At 37.7% G+C, this 16,586-nt stretch overlaps 2 protein-coding genes across 5 annotated transcripts in view; one reads left to right on the top strand and one right to left on the bottom strand.

The window, feature by feature from the left end:
• Nucleotides 1-10,416, top strand: part of WDR19 (WD repeat domain 19) — a 113,262-nt gene extending 102,846 nt beyond the window's left edge. The window contains exon 37 of one of the 2 annotated variants that reach the window (XM_007098871.3): nt 9,895-10,416. The gene's annotated coding sequence lies outside the window, so the exon portion shown is untranslated. Of the gene's footprint in view, nt 1-6,629; nt 6,949-9,894 lie in introns of those variants that run through there. The other variant, XM_007098870.2, reaches the window with a different exon arrangement.
• The window catches only part of RFC1 (replication factor C subunit 1), an 83,075-nt gene continuing 70,886 nt past the window's right edge, over nt 4,398-16,586 (bottom strand). Inside the window, exons 22-27 of one of the 3 annotated variants that reach the window (XM_042984708.1) lie at nt 15,489-15,634; nt 11,872-12,085; nt 10,557-10,748; nt 8,649-9,551; nt 8,174-8,240; nt 4,398-5,740 (exon numbers count right to left, since the gene is read on the bottom strand). In XM_042984708.1, the coding sequence (XP_042840642.1) occupies nt 9,468-9,551; nt 10,557-10,748; nt 11,872-12,085; nt 15,489-15,634 (636 nt within the window). In that variant the 3' untranslated portion in view covers nt 4,398-5,740; nt 8,174-8,240; nt 8,649-9,467. Of the gene's footprint in view, nt 5,741-8,173; nt 9,552-10,556; nt 10,749-11,871; nt 12,086-15,488; nt 15,635-16,586 lie in introns of all 3 variants that reach the window. The other 2 variants (XM_007098869.3, XM_042984709.1) reach the window with 2 other exon arrangements.

Below are 16,586 nucleotides of genomic sequence, written 5' to 3'. Positions count from 1 at the left end.
CCAGTTTGAGTTGATTTTTGTATATGGTGTGAGCAAGTAATCCAGTTTTCTCACCGCCATTTATTAAAGAGCCACTCCTTTCCCCATTATATATTCTTTACTTCTTTGTCCTAAATTAACTGACCAATGTGACTGTTTTTATGCCAATACCATACTGTTTTGCTTATTATAACTGTGTAATATAGTTTAAGGAATTATGGTGCCTCCAGCTGTGTTCTTCTTTCTCAAGATTGCTTTGGCTACTCAGGGTCTTTTGTGGTTCCATACAAATGTTAGGATTGTTTGTTCTATTTCTGTGAAAAATATTGGAGACTGATAGACATTGCATCGAATCTGTAGATTGTTTTGGATAGTATGGAAACTTTAACAATTTTAATTCTTACAATCTGTGAGCACAGTATCTACTTATGTGTCCTTGATTTCTTTCATCAATGTCTTACAGTATTCAATGTACAGGTATCTCACTTCCTTGGTTATATTTATTCATAAGTATTTCATTCTTTTTTATGCAATTGTAAATGGATTGTTTTCTTAATCTCTGATAGTTCATCATTAGTGTATAGAAATGCAACTGATTTTTGTATATTCGTTTTGTATCCTGCAACTTCACTGAACTCATTTATTAGCTCTAACACCTTAGTGGTCATTAGGGTTTTCTATATATAGTATCACATCTTCTGCAAATAGTGACACTTTGGTTTGCTTTCCAATTTGGCTGCCTTGTATTTCTTTTTCTTGCCTAATTCCTCTGTCTAGGACTTCTAGTACTATGTTTAATAAAAGTGACAAGAATATGCATCCTTATTTTCTTCCTGATCTTAGAGGAAAAATCTTTATAAGTTTGTAACCACCAAGGATGATGATAGCTGTGGGCTTGTCCTATATTATGTTGAGGTATATTTCCTCTATAACCACTTGGTATAAACTTTTATCATCAATGGAGGTTGAATATTGTCAAAATGCTTTCTCTGTATCTACTGAGATGATCATATGATTTGTATTCTTGATTTTCTTAATGTGGTGTTATCACACTGATTAGTTTGTAGATGAACTATCCATGTATCCCTGGAATAAAATCCCTCCTGATCACACATTTAACATACTTTTAACATATTATTGAGGCCAGTTTGCTAATAGATTGCTTAGGGTTTTTGTATTCTACGTTCATCAGGCATATTGGCCTGTAATTGCCTTTATTGTGGTATCCTTGTCTGGTTTTGATATCTGAGTAATGCTGGCCATATAAAATGAGTTTGGAAATGTTCCCTCTTCTTTGATTTTTTGGAAGAGTTTTAGAATGACTGGTGTGAATGCTTTAAATGTTAGACAGAATTCACCAGTGAAGCCATCTGGCCTTGGACTTTTGTTTGCTAGGAGGTTTTTTGATTACAGATTCAATCTCCTTTCTAGTAATTGGTCTGTTCAGATTTTGTTTCTTCATGATTCAGTCTTGTAAGAAAGATTCTATGTTTCTAGGATTATATCTATTTCTTTTCTAGTTTGCTTCATTTGTTGGTGTATAATAGTTCCCATTATTCTTTTATATTTATCAGTTGTAATATCTCCTCTATTTGAGTCCTCTCTTTTTCTTTTGGGGAGTCTAGCTAAAGGTTTGTCTATTTTCTTTAACCAGCTTAGTTTTATTGCTCTTTTTTACTCTTTTTAGTCCCTATCTCAGCTTTGGGCTTAGCTTGTTCTTTTCTAGTTCCCCAAGATATAAAGTTAGGTTGTTTAACTTGGGATCTTTCTTGTTCTTGACATAGGTATTTATTGCTATCAGCTTCCCTCTTAGAACTGCTTTTGCTGCATCCCATAAGTTTTGTTATATTATCTTTCCATTTTCATTTGTCTCCGGGTATTTTTTTTTCTTTTGGATTTCTTCCATGACCCACTTGGTTGTTCCATAGCATGTTGTTGAATCTCCACATATTTTTTAATTTTCCATTTTTTTTCTTATAAATGACTTCCAGTTCCATACTGATTTGGTTAGAAAAAACGCTTGATATGATGTCAGTCTTTTTAAATTTATTGACTTGTTTTTGTGGCCTAACCTACGATCGATCATTCCTGGAGAATGTTTCATATGTGCTTAAAAATGTCTATTCTGGGGTGCCTGGGTAGCTCAGTTGGTTGAGCATCTGACTTCAGCTCAGGTCATGACCTCATGGTTCATGAGTTTGAGCCCCACATCGGGCTCTCTGCTGTCAGTGCAGAGCCTGCTTTGGATCCCCTGTCTCCCCACTCCCACTCTCTCTGCTCCTCACCCATGTTGTGTCTCTCTCAAAAATAAACATTAAAAAAAAGAAGAATGTCTATTCTTCTTGGAGGGAATATTCTGTAAAGGTCTGGTAAGTGCAATGTTTACTTACCGATTTTCTGTCTGGATGATCTAGTTAGGGGATGAAGTCCCCTACTCTTACTATATTGCTAATTCTCTCTTAGATCTGTGAATTTTGCTTTAGATCTTTATTTTTTTTACTTCTTTAATGTTTATTTTGAGAGAGAGCAAGCGAGCGCGCACATAAGGCAGGAATAGAGAGAATCCCAAGTAGGCTCTGTGTTGATAGCATGTACTGTGAGATCATGACCTGAGCCAATAAAAGGTATCAGTTGCTTAACCGACTGAGCCAACCAGGCACTCCTATTCTTTTTTTTTTTTAATGAATAAATGAATATCATTTATTTTTGAGACAGACTGAGCAGGGGAGGGGCAGAGAGAAAGGGAGACAGAATCCCAAGCAGACTCCGTGTTGTCAGCACAGAGCCCAACACAGGACTCAAACTCACAAACTGAGATCACGACCCAAGCCAAAATCAAGAGTCAGATGCTTAAGTGAGCCACCCAGCTGCCCCTTGCTTTATATCTTTAGATGTTCCTATGTTAAGCCCATACCTACAAATGTTATATCCACTTTTGGGTTGACATTTTTATCATTATATAATGACCTTCTTTGTCTCTTATTATAGTCTTTTATTATCTGATATAAGTAAAGTTATTCCAGTTTTCTTTTTGTTTCCATTAGCCTGGAATATCTTCTTCCATTCCTTCACTTTCGGTCTGCTTCTGTCCTTAAAACTGAGTAAGTCTCTTGTTAGCAGCAAGACAAATGGATATTACTTATTTAATCCAGTCAGCCACTCTTTTGATCAGAGAATTTAGTCGATTTACATTTAATGTATTGATAGATATGGACGTACTGACATTTTTATTGTTTTCTGGCTGTTTTGTAACTCTTTTGTTCCTTTTACTCTTTGTGATTTAATTGTTTTCTATAGTGGTATGCTTAGATTCTTTTTATCTTTTGTGTATGTACTATGGACATTTCTTTGTGGATACCATGAGGCTTACATAAAACTGGTCTATTTTATGTTTATAACAAGTTCAAACACATTCTAAGGCTCTACATTTTTACTCTCCCCACCCCCCATTCTATTTTTAATGTCATAGTTTACATCTTTGCAAGTTGGGTGTCCATTATTGTCATTATAGTTATTTTTACTACTTTAGTAAGCGATTAACCCACCACCATATTACAACATAAGATTATTCTGAATTTATATATTAACCTTTAAGCATTCATATTTACACTTTTATATGCTTTCCTCTTATTAATCAGCACTTTCAGGGGTGCCTGGGTGGTTCAGGCGGTTAAGTGTCCAACTTGATTTCAGCTCAGGTCCTGATCTCATAGTTCATGGGTTCAAGACTTGCACCAAGCTCTGCACTGATAGCACGAAGCCTGTTTGGGATTCTCTCTCTCTGTCTCTCTCTCTCTCTCTCACACACACACACACACACACACAGAATAAATGATTTTTTAATCAGCACTTTCAGTGTAAAGAAGTCCCTTTATTAACATTTCTTATAAGGCTGGTCTAGTGGTGATGAACTCCTTTAGTTTCTCCTTGTCTGGAAAATGGTCTCTCACTCTTAAATAGAACAAACTGAGGGTTGATGGGGGGTGGGGGAAAGAGGAAAGTGGGTGATGGGCATTGAAGGGCACTTGTTGGGATGAGCACTAGGTGTTGTATGTATGCCAATTTGACAATAAAGTATATTAAAAAGAAAAAGAAAAAACGGTCTTTCAGTTCTGAAGGACAGTATTGCCAGGTAGAGTATTCTTTGTTGCATTGCTTTTCTTTCAGCAGTTTGAATATATCATGCCACTGTCTCCTAGTCTGCAAAGGTTCTACTAAAAAAATTGCTGATGGTATTATGGGTTCCCTTTTGTGTAACAAGTTGTTTCTCTCCTTTAGCTTTTGGCAATTTAATTATATGTCTTGGTGTCTCTTTGGGCTCATCTTGTTTGAAACTCTGAGTTTCCTAGAACTGAATGTCTATTTCTTTCTCCAAGTTAGGGAAATTTTCACCCTCTTTCTCTTCTCTTTTAGGACCCTTAGATTATCAATATTGGTTGGCTTCATGTTATCACATAAATCCCTTAAGCTAAGCTATAATCACTTTCATTCTTTTATCTTTTTGCTGTGATTAGATGAGTTTCATTGACCTATCCTCAAGTTCACTGATCCTTTCTGTTCATTTAGTCTGTCATTGAACCTTTCTATTGTATTTTCCAGTTCAGAAACTATAGTCTTCAAGTCTGTGATTTGTTTGGTACTTTTTTCACTTTGTTCATGAATTATTTTTATGACCATTATTGTAAACTATCACATAAATCACTTAATGGAGATCAAGCAAAATCTCCATTTTGTTAAGATCTTTTTGTGAGGTTTTATCTCTTTTTTTGTTTGGAACATATTACTGTGTCTTCATTTTCACTGACTCTGTTTTGGTTGCTATGCATTAGCTAAAAGAGCCACCTCTCCCAGTCTTGAAGGAGTGGCCTCATGTAGGAAAGGAGCCTAATTATTCACCACTGCCCTGGCTCTACCATCTTTGTTTTTAGTGGCTCCCAGTAGTTGAGGGTATGCCAAGACCTGTCAGTATCCCACAGTGGGGAATGTCACTCGGAACCTAGATGCTAGCCTCCGGAGAGTGTTGCAGTTGGCCCGTAAGTATGTGTTAAATTAGAAGCCTGTCCCTCAGGCCAAAGCTTTTAAGATAGCAGGCCTTTTGCACAGAGAGACTGGGTGCATTTCAGTCTGCTGCCTCTGTGCTGGGCCATGGGGGATTAGCCACAGTGGGTCCATGTGATCTTATTTTGGACTGTTTTCTTGTTTGCTATGTCCTTATAGGTCTCGTGGATACAAGTCTCATTGCCTATTAAAGCTAGAGGTTTTGGAGGCCCATCTCTAGTGTGGAAGTCTTAAAAGTGAGGGCACCAAACATGGGTCCAAACCCTTCACTCCTCAGGGAAAAGCTGGGAGTTGTGAGTTGCCTCCTGGTTGTGTGTCATCATGCTGGTGATGGAATTTAATGTTAAGATTTTCTGACCCTCTCCTACCCAGTTTGATGTGGGTTTTTTCTTATTCACCTGATATGCAGGAATCAGTTTCTTTCAGACGACTTGTTCCATATGCAGCTGTACATTCACTGTGTCTGTGGGAAAAGACATGCCTATCAGTAGGATAGACATGGCTTAGCAGAGTCTTCTGTTCAGGGTCTCACAAGGCTGCAACTGGTTGGAGCTGCAATCTCATGTAAGGCTCAGTGTCTTTGTCCAGCCTGTTTGTTGGTGGGATTCCATCCTTTACCTTCAGAGTACTGAGGTCCTCAGATCCTATAAGCAGCCCTCAGTTTTTATGCTTTCAGTCCAGCATTAAAGAGTCTCTTCTGAGCCTGTGAAGTTCAAAGGTTTACATGGAGTTTATAAGCAGATTTAGGGGGCAATACTCTTTTCAGGATATTCTCCCTCACATTTCAGTAGTTCTGGCAGGCCCAAACTCTGTTCTCTTAACTCTACAAGCTAGTAAGACGATGACTTTATGGTTGTCTCATGGACTTAACCTCAGATGCAAAGGCATATAAAGATGAATTTTACCCAGTAGCCTTCTCTTCTTTCAAGAGTTGGCATCTTTCCAATTTCTACCAGCTCTTGGTTGGTTGCTCTCCAGTGCCTTTGAATAGTCTGTCCCAGGTTTGTAACTATTATCTGGAAGAAGATAATCTGCAATTCTGCCAAAGTAGGATGTTGCTTATGTTTTTAATAATCCTACATAGACTCTCTCCAGACACTATCCATGGATTAAAGCAGAGCCTTAGACCATGGTTCATAAATACTTGCAGATATGCTTTAGTAAGTTATGATTATGCACCATCTTTTGAAAAAGTCACTATAAATGTCTTATCATACAATAAATATTGGTTGAAGCAGCAACTTCATGGACTCCTTTTAGACGAGGAACCATTAACAACTATTTCGTTTCAGGAAAATCTTCACAGATTGCTGAACACTTTCCTTGCATTTCCCCACTCTTCTGAGTAAAGTGGCTGTTATTAGCACCCTCACTTTGTAATAACAGTTCGACAGCTTGCATGTACAATTTTTAGTCAAGGCCAAGATTTAAACTCAATACGGATTATAGACCAGAGGCTTCTAACTTGAATATGGTCATCTTGCTCCACATTCCAGAAATGAGCAAAAACTTCTTTGGTATAGCTTTATTACTACATACCACAGTTACCTGAAATGCTTCTAAAGACATGTGGGGTTTTTTATCTTTTCTAGATATAATGTTCCTGAAAAGATAGCACTTTTCTACAGGAGGCTGTGTGGTTGCTGGATACAGAAAAAAGAAAGACTCTCCAGGTCACAGACATTGTACAATTGCCATTGTACAGTGGCAAAACAGTGACATATAACCTTGATGTTTATCATAGTTCCTCTTCAAAGTCTTACATATTCTATGCTCTGCACTGTTAATAGTAACCTATGACATAACTGTAAATATTCAACTTTTTGATAACTTTTATATTTTGAAATATTTCCTTTAAAATAAAATTGTTGACTAGATATTTGTAATGTTTTCCTGGATTAAAGGGAGAAAGGAAGACAGCTTTGCAGAACATCATGAAGTGTGGGCAGCACAGATATTAACAGTTAAAAGTTTGAACTAAGCTTAAGCCTATTTAGCAGAATCAGTCTCACAATAAAAACACCAATTTAAAAGAATCAAACTATAAACCATAAGCTTTTATCTCCTGAGTCATTATACCACATACTGTAGAATTCCTTTCACAAAATTAAATCACTGGACTTCTCCTGAAGATATATTCAAAATCTTCCCCGTTATCACACACACCCCGTATTTTTCCCACAACAGTATATCCTTCCTTGCCACCCAAGGCTAATGTCACCAAAGTCTAAGCAGCTGGCAGAAATGAGTCATGTAGCCTCACTTTGTCTCAGATGATAGGATTTTACAGTATAGGCGCCAGCATCCTGAGCATTACAAAGGTACCCAGTGGCACCTATGAGCCTATGGTAGACCCCATGGGGGGGGTCAGTGATGTTTCATTGCATCCAAGTATCCACATGCATGATGCCTCCAACGTTTTGATCTGTTCTTGCTCCCACAAAGGCTGGCCAGAGAATGGGCCAAGTAAAGCCAATGTTTTACTAAGTGATACAAGTTATTATCATTAAACCCACTATCATCCCCTTGTTTTCCCATTATCACTGGAAGGATGTTGTAAAGTTAGAAGAATAAGAGCCATAGGCACCTGGGATCTGTGAGAGTACAGCACATTATATTTGGGGAGTTATGAGCCTTAAACATTCACTAATAAGCATAATTACACCAGAACTTATTCAGGAAGACACTACTACTCGTACATAAATCACTGTTTCTTGTTAATAAGTTCAAGAGGCTGAATAATGGACTGCCAAAACTTAACAGGATGAAGAATAAAGCACAGTAGTTTGTTATAGCTTCCAAAATGGCCAAGCCTCAATGGATCTCAAAAGAAGCATGCAGTTTGCTGCAAAGATGTGTGGCATCAAGTAGCTCCAGCAGATCCATGTTGCCCTCTCATATTTTAAAGAGCGTATTTACAATCTCTAATTCTAAAAAAAAAAGTAATCTTATACACTGATTATGCCAATCATAGAGCACTTAGAATTAATAACAAAATCATAATAAACAAGGGAAGGACACTATTCTTTTTTCTGGCTGCAAGGAGAATATACTCCCTTTCCTGGGGAGGAAAGAACAAGTAGGCAGACAAAAAGCACTAGAAATGGAAGAATATGCGTAAGAAAGCCATGCTCACCCCACAAGTAAGGTGAGGCAGTCGTCAATCAAGGATATCTTCATTGAAGCGCAAATTTCAAGCTGGGCTTTAACAAAGAGAGGAGCAAGGCTTAAGGCAATGTTTTATTCCCATAATGAATTTAGTCTACATGAAAAACATTTTTAAATACACTTTAAATGTCTCAAGAACTTTGTTTCACCTCCCAAACAGACTGTCAATTACTTAAAGGGAGGAAATAGTATCCTAATTTTATAATTCTCTTAGCACATAACTCTTGAGCATTTACTGACAAAATTTTTTAAATGACAAAATTTAGACAACTAAATTCCAGGCTAGTTCCACAGCCTCAGAGCTCCTCAACAAATACAGTTACAGGTACAATCTAAAACTCTAGTCCAGTCTGTGGAGTCTGTCATAGGGCAGAACCAGATCTCCCAGAGACAAAGTAAACAAAAATCAGGGTTCATTTTGTCCCAAGCCAGAGTGAGATTACCTTAGACTCTACTGGTGTGAACCTGATGAGTTGAGACTCTAGAAGGATAAAAATGTGGCAATCCTTTTGCAGCCCCCCATATCTTCTAGTAATACCAAAGAGGCCTCTCCATGACATGCTATTCACAAACAGAGAGATGGCTGGCACTTAAAGAGGTAATCGCGTTGGGAAGTAATTGCCAAAGTTCTATTTCACATAGCTGGTTAGTGAGAAATATAGTTAACTTCTTACCCAATGATTTGCAAACTAATAAAGTAATATACCAACATACTATTTTACTGTACACAATGACATTCTTAAGAATTTGTACATGTATCAGGTGGAACATTTTTATTTCTCATTTATATTCTGTAAGATATTTGACAATGTACAAAGAATACCCAGTTCTAGGTGGTGACTGTTTTGTATTACGATTTATTTACAAAATTTCACCACATAATAGTAACTACCTTTTTAAAAAAAAATCAGCATTGGTCCTATAAAGGCCATTAGGATAAATTCTTAAGCCTACAAAAGTTGCCTTAGTACCAATGTGTCCAGGCATATTATTGTTAACTAAAATCTGACTCCAAAGCCCACGTATAGTTGACAGGGGGCAGTGGAGGACCCAAGCAGTCCTATCAACCTCTATAAGAGGTGTATGTTAGCCTACTGGTTACATCCTTCTAGCAGTACCACCATTTATTTGTAATGGGACCACCAAGTTGCCCCATTATGCTAAAATATGGTTCCTTTGGGGAAAAAACAAGGCATTCTCTAGACAAGCTAGACTGGTCAACAGGGTGAGTAAAAAGTGGCTGTCAGTAGTGAAAAACAGTTTCATTTCTTTGAACTTTTTCCTTTTCCTTTTCTGGACTCCTTATCTTTTTCTGATTTTGAAGGCTTTGAAGATTTTGTCTTTTTCTGTTGGGAGGGAAGAATGCACAAAATAGTTAATAGCTGTATTCATGAGGAAATGAAATACGTTAATTTCTACAATAAAGCAAATCTTTACCTGCAGCTTAGTAAGAAGAAAGAGTGTAAACATCTTCCATTACTGCTACCCCTGACGAGCTTACTTCCAAGAAATGGCTAGCTGAAGCCCTCAACTACCGAAAAGCTATTTAGAATCTAGAACTAAGATATGTTACCCAGGCATGCAATTTCTTGGATTTGGCACATAGGTATATTTAGGAAAGACAAAATGAGCAGGCAATACAAATAGGATAACGTTTTAATGAAGAATTTCCTTTTCTTTCGGTTTCAGATTAGAGATCTAAACACGTTCAGTTTGAGAAGGGGAGAGAGGGAGACAACCTCTTATGTCTACACAAGACTAGAGAACTACACCGGAGAAGGCCACCTTCCTACTCCTGCATATACAAACCAGAAATGAGGGACAAGAATGACACACACTAAGGACAAAAAAGAACACAGACTACATTCCTTTGTCTTAGCCAATGGTAAACAGTGGGCTGATGCCATAAATGATTTTAATCTTTTCTAGCACAAGGATGTTTTATTCTGAGGAAAATTCTATAGGCAGTTCAATGGCTACTGCAAAACACAAAAGAACAGAAGGGAGAGATGGTTTCATTGAAAATGTTTTTCTTGATTAATCTGTAAAAATCTGTCTCTAGGGTAAAGCACACACCAATGGCCAAATAAAAAATGGTATTTTTTCTAACAGGGCATATGATGATCAGATCAATATGATGGCCTATTTTCTCACTATCTGGCTCTTACACTATTATAAATAGCTGACTGTTTACAAGAATAAAATCTACACCTTCTCCACCCTCACTCAGTGTAATGAATACAAAAACTTAAATAGGCCCTGAATAATTTCAGAAGGCAAGTTATACACAAGAAAAGATAAACTACTAAGGGACTATCATGGCATTTGCTGTCTGAAGCTTAAAACGTTACCTTGATCATTGCATCAGTTTCCATAGAATCTTGGTCTTTCTCATCAGCTTGAGAGTCATCTTCATTTAACTCTTCACTGTATTCAGAATCCAGTGATGCGCCTGTGCTGTGTCTGGGTGTCTTCACTGCCTGGAGTGAATATGGAGTAAGGTGGACTTCCTTATTGTAGGTTCTTGTGAACGCTGCTTTCACCTATAGGAAAGGAACCGAGGGAGTTGGTTAATGATCTAAGTGCCAAACAACCTTTCAAATAGTTTTGCAAGACTCTGCAAGACCCCTGAAGTATTCTGCAAAATATTTATGCAAGTTCATGTAAGTATATGTATATACATTTTTCTATAAAGAAGTCCCATATTTTTCATGACATTCTTAATAGAGCCTATGACTCAAAAAAATAAGAACCAGTATTTGGGAACATTAGGCAGAGAAAAGAAAAAACTGTAACTCATCATTTTTGCCTATTCAGTGCATTCCACAGTTCTACAAAGTGAGAAGCAGTGAATCAAATCAAAAAAGACTTACAATAAAGTACAAGTTAAAGTTGGTCTTTAATTACCACAAAATACATAAATTACCATGACAGTGGTTACTTCAAAATACTAGGTAACTTGAAGTCTTAACTTGAAGCTTCTAAACATGACTGTAGAATTACTCCTTGAATTCAAACAATGGAGATCTCTTGTGAGAATTAACTCATAACCATAAAGTCAGATCAAAATTCTGGAGAAGGCAAGCCACACGGAATAAATAGGTCTTTTACAACGGCACCAAGAAACTGGCACAAGTGTGTAAGGTACTGGATATTACAAATTCATGTTATGTCACTTTGGTTTTTTCATGCTCATTATACAAAAAAAAAAAAAATAGGGGATACATTATTACATAACAGATTGTCCAACTATGATAAATACTAAATTCATACATTAGGCAGACTGAGAAAAAGTATAAAAATCCTCAGTCCATAAATACTTGCTTCTTTTCATAATGTATTACCACCGTCTTATTTACTTTCCCAGGCTTATACACCCACCCCCATAAGGAATATATTTAGATTTGCCTCTGAGATTTCACGTTTTACTTTTCCACTCAGCATAAAGCAATGACAAAACTACAAACTACAAGGTCAAATCCAGAAGTACATTCTTAATAGTGCACGCAAATAGTATCTTTGGAAAGCATAGGCCATAAGAAGCAAAAGACATTTAAGAAGAAAAAAATTAAACCTTTTTAAAGTACCTACAACATCTCTGAAATAGTCCTAGTACAAGCCTGGTAATCACAAAGTGATGGAAAACGAGTGGGTTACACAATTTACCTTGGGATCCAACTTGGAGAAGAGACTAGGTTTGCCTCCCCAGCTGCTAATTTCCATAATATTCTCAAAGTCTTCTTTCATCAAGTAGTATGTGTCCATAAGAGCAATAACATCCTGTACTCCTTCTACCCCTTGGGAGATCAAGGGCTGTACAAGTGCATCCCTTATATGTGACAGATAATCCATGTTTACAGTCCTTTTGCTGGAATAAGTTCTTCAACCAAAACAAAAGAGATACCTATAGTCAATGGCAAACCACCACCAACTCAAGTCATAATGTGCTGGATAGAGTTCAATCCACTTTTAAAAATGCCCAATGTAATGTCTACTATTTACCAGCCGGTATAGGGAAAGCCTAGCACTACACCATCAGGGTAATGGATACACACCAGTGTGCTCAAAGGGAATTTACTACTTATCTCGAATCAGTGAATGAAAAACAAACATAGGTTCTACTTCCAATCTACTCTTAAGGCCTAGGCAAACAAAAACATTTCTATGTACTCCTTATAGCCAAAGATTACTCATTTCCAGTTCCAAATCTTAAATGCATCAGTAAAAGGCAGTGAGATTTCCTACCTCAAGTGCCACTGTTACTTCCTATATGAGGGTCTGTAGCACCTTTTGATCTCTGATTATAACATGCAAAATTACATATGAATGTTTCTCTCATATTTCCTTGTACTGTACTATTACTCTGAAATCCTTAGTTCTAGAGCAGGGTTTTCCCCAGACTAAGAAAACTGCAGAAAACGTCCCTATAGAATCACAAGGTGGTCCACACTGGTGAGGGGAAGGCTTTGGGAGAAAGTCTCTGATTTGCTGAGAACTACAATGTTATCATGAAATGACAGTTTCTCTCTCTCAAATACTGTCACTCACTCAAATACTGTCACTCAAAGACAGAAAATAGCTGAACAAAACAAAATCTAAATCTAAATCTTTCTAAGCCAGCTACCACCATCATCAAACCAGACAATTATATGTATGCATACTTCAAACAACAAACCTCAAAAGCTGCTGGGCTTCAGAACCCATAAAAATTTTAAAATTACTAATGGGTCCTGCTCTTGCTTTCAGGTAAACTGGGTCTGAATCACAAGAATCCACAGTTTTCTTGATCAGAAATCTAGAACCCTGTCCCACGAGAGCTTTACTACCTAGGCAAAGAATCCCAAAAATTCCTATTTTTTTTTTAAGTTTATTTATTTATTTTGAGAGAAAGGGAGGGGGCAGAGAAAGGGAATCCCAACCTGGCTCTGTGCTGTCAGAATGGAGCCTGATGTGGGGCTCAGTCTCACGAACCGTGAAATCATGACCTGAGCCAAAATCAAGAGTTGGACACTCAACCAACGGAGCCATCCAGGCGCCCCCAAAAACTCTTATTTTAAATTCACCCATTTCCTCTAGATTCAGTCTTCCATAACCAGGCACACTAGTTAGCTGAAGACAAGTATGAGCCCATAAGCTCCAGTGCCTAAGAAAATCATGAAACCTTTTCCAAAAGTATTTTCTTATATTTGTTACAGTACTGTTACCTTCTACTAGAAATCACAGAAATAACTCTAGAAAAGTCTAAAGGTATCATTTAATGTTCCTAAATCAAGGGTTCATAAACTCAGAAGTCTGTAATTCCCCTAACATTATTTGTACGTTAGTGCAGTTTGGGGGTAATAAGGACCAAAGAGCTTTCAGATTCTCAAAGGCATGTATAACCCCAATAAGAACTAATAATAAAATTGCACTTCCATTTTTAAAGAGAAACTGAGATCTATAAAAGTTCAATGACTTAACCAAGGTAAATAGAAAGGTCCTAATTTACTTTAAAAATTGTGAAATGCACTGTAGATGTCCTTTGATGATAACAACGTCCTGTATATGATTCATGAAGAAACATTTATTGAGCAATTTTATCTGCTGGATGGGTAGGCCTCAGTTCCTACCACCAGAAATATTTGGTCTAATGGGAGAAGGGGACAAAAAACACAGCCATAAAACAAAATGGAAGTCCAGTGCTCACCATCTACATGAATATGGTGAGGGCATCAAAGACGGACACCCCCAGGGTACAGGGATGCATCACCTTTAAAAAGCAGAGTGCAGGGAGTAGGAAAAGAGCTGACAGCTGGGCCCCTCACTTGATCAATGAGAAGAGCAGTAGGGAAAACAGGACTCTCCAGTTTCTAGAGGCCGCTGACATCCCTTGGCTCATGGTCCAGTCCCTCTTCCCATCTTCAAAGCCAGCAATGTATCATCTTAAAAATGTCTTTTCTCTCTGACTTGACACTGCTCCATTTCTTTTTTCTTTTGTAAAGACCTTTGTAATTACATTGGACCTGCCCAGATAATTGAGGACAAACTTCCCACCTTTTTTTTTGTTTATTTATTTTTGAGAGAAAGAGTGAGCAAGGGAGGGATGGGAGGGGGAATCCCAAGCAGGCCCCACATTGCCAGTGCAGAGCCCAATGCTCTGACCTGAGCCAAAATCAAGAGTTGGATGCTCAACCTACTGAGCCACCCAGGTGCCCTGACAAATTTCCCATCTTAAGGGAAGAATAAATTTATATTATTCTAAAGCATTAAGTTTTGGTAATCTATTATAGCAGAAATAGAAACTAATACAAGAGTGGCAAATAAAAGACCCATGCCAAGGCTATGAAGAGGGAACACAGAATTTTACAAAACCAGAAGAAAGGAACTATTTCAGCTCAACTTCAAACAAAAGTTAAGAGTGGACCAATATTGGGGCACCTGGGTGCTTAGTCAATTGGGCATTCCAATCTTGATTTCAGCTCGGGTCCTGATCTTACAATTCCTGAGTTCAAGCTCCATATCGGGCTCTGTGCTGACAGTGCAGACTGCTTGGGATTCTCTCTCTCCGCCCCTCCCCTGCTCCTGTTCTCTCTCTCTCTCTCAAAATAAATAAACTTACAAAAAAAAGTGGACCCATGTTAATATTCCCTCCAGAGATCAGAGAGAGAAAGAAGATTGCTCAAGTGGTTCTTCATGGTTACAAATGAATTCCTAAGGTTCACTTAATATTTGTGCACCTGCACATTTTCCAAGTTTCTAAACTTTAACAAAACAAATAACAAGAATTTTTGAACTTCATTAAACTTCTCCAAACACATTTGTTTTCAGTCATCTGCATGTCTGCCTCCTGTTGTTATATGCTAAACTGTGTCCCCTCTCCTAAATGACCAGGTCAGTTTCCTACTAGGGAGGTAAAAACTAGTTCATTTATTTAAATAGTCCCCTTTTTCCTATGAAGTTATTTGGGAGCTGAGACATTACGTACGCCTACTAGTAATAGGCATAGTCAGTAATAAATAGTAGCACTACCTCAGATTTACAGAGCTTTAAAATTTATCTTAAAGTTATGGCACATTTACCATCTGGGTTTAAATTCCAAAGTATCCTTTTAAGTGATAAAACAATTGTTATACTGATTATAGATAATAAAACTCAGGTCCACAAACTGTAAGGAACTTATCCAGGATCATTTATCTAGTTGCAGCAAAATAAACTAAAGCCCAAATCTTGTGCTTATGTTGTCCTAAATGTGCACACTGATAACACATGGCGTAATCATGGAGACATGGAGTAACAGCACTTACCTGAGACCCATGTGCTGTGCTAGGTCCTGTACAATACGATCGTGTTTGCCGGCAGATGAGTGCTTCCCCAACCAGCTTGGGAAGGTAGGAAACTGGGTCATGTACCCCCTCATTAACTCTCCAGGAAGAACACTGGCATAAATGGCCTGAAAAAAAAAAAAGTGCAGTCCAAAATCTGATTCAGTACAGAGCTTCCTACACAGCTGCCAGCTTCCAAGGCGTCTCTGGCAAATGAAGCAACGCTGTCCCAGGTACCTAATTCCAGGGCATCACACCCTTCCCCTCTGCCTCTCATCTGTTGGTATGGCAAACTTCTCCCAGAGAAAACAACAGATCGGTCCAAAACCCGTTATGGTCCTCAGAGAGACCATCTTGCCAGTTCATTCAGGCTTCTCAACCACTGATCCCAACATAGCAGTTACTTCATTGTGTCAATGTCACAGGAAAGACTTTAAGAGGAATAGGATTACCTTTAACATAAACTACTGATAGCACAGGTGAATCAAGACATGGAAAACTGAATAGAGTATCAAGTAAATTGAGAAAAGATTTTTAAAACGGTATCCTTGAATATCTTCTAGATCCAGGACTCATACTTTTTAAAGTTGGAATTATACATAAATTTTGTATCCTGCTTTATTCTAGTAATAGACTCTCATAAGCATTTTTTCATATTAAACAATCTTTATAAATAATTTTAAGGACTACATAATGTTCCATCAAGAGTATTTACCATAATTAATCATTCTCCTATTGCCAGACATGGAGATTTTCTCCAATTTCTTACGCTATCAAAACTAATGTAATATTTTTGTACATTAAGCTTTTCCTATGTTTCAAATTATTTCTTTAGGATAAAATCTTGAAGGTACAATTATTAGTTTAAAAAATGAACACTTTGGGGCACCCGGGTGGCTCAGTCAGTTAAGTGTCTGACTCTTGATTTTGGCTCAGGTCATGAACTCACAGTTCATGAAATGGAGTCTGGAGTCAGGCTTCACACTATTAGGGTGGATTTTCCCTCCCTCTGCCCCGCCCCACCTCTCTTTCTACTCCTCCCTCTGCTCATGCTCTCTCAAAATAAATGAACTTTTAAAA

The sequence above is a fragment of the Panthera tigris genome, chromosome B1, assembly GCF_018350195.1.
Source record: "Panthera tigris isolate Pti1 chromosome B1, P.tigris_Pti1_mat1.1, whole genome shotgun sequence".
NCBI lineage: Eukaryota > Metazoa > Chordata > Mammalia > Carnivora > Felidae > Panthera > Panthera tigris.
This window is presented reverse-complemented; position numbering and strand designations above follow the sequence as displayed.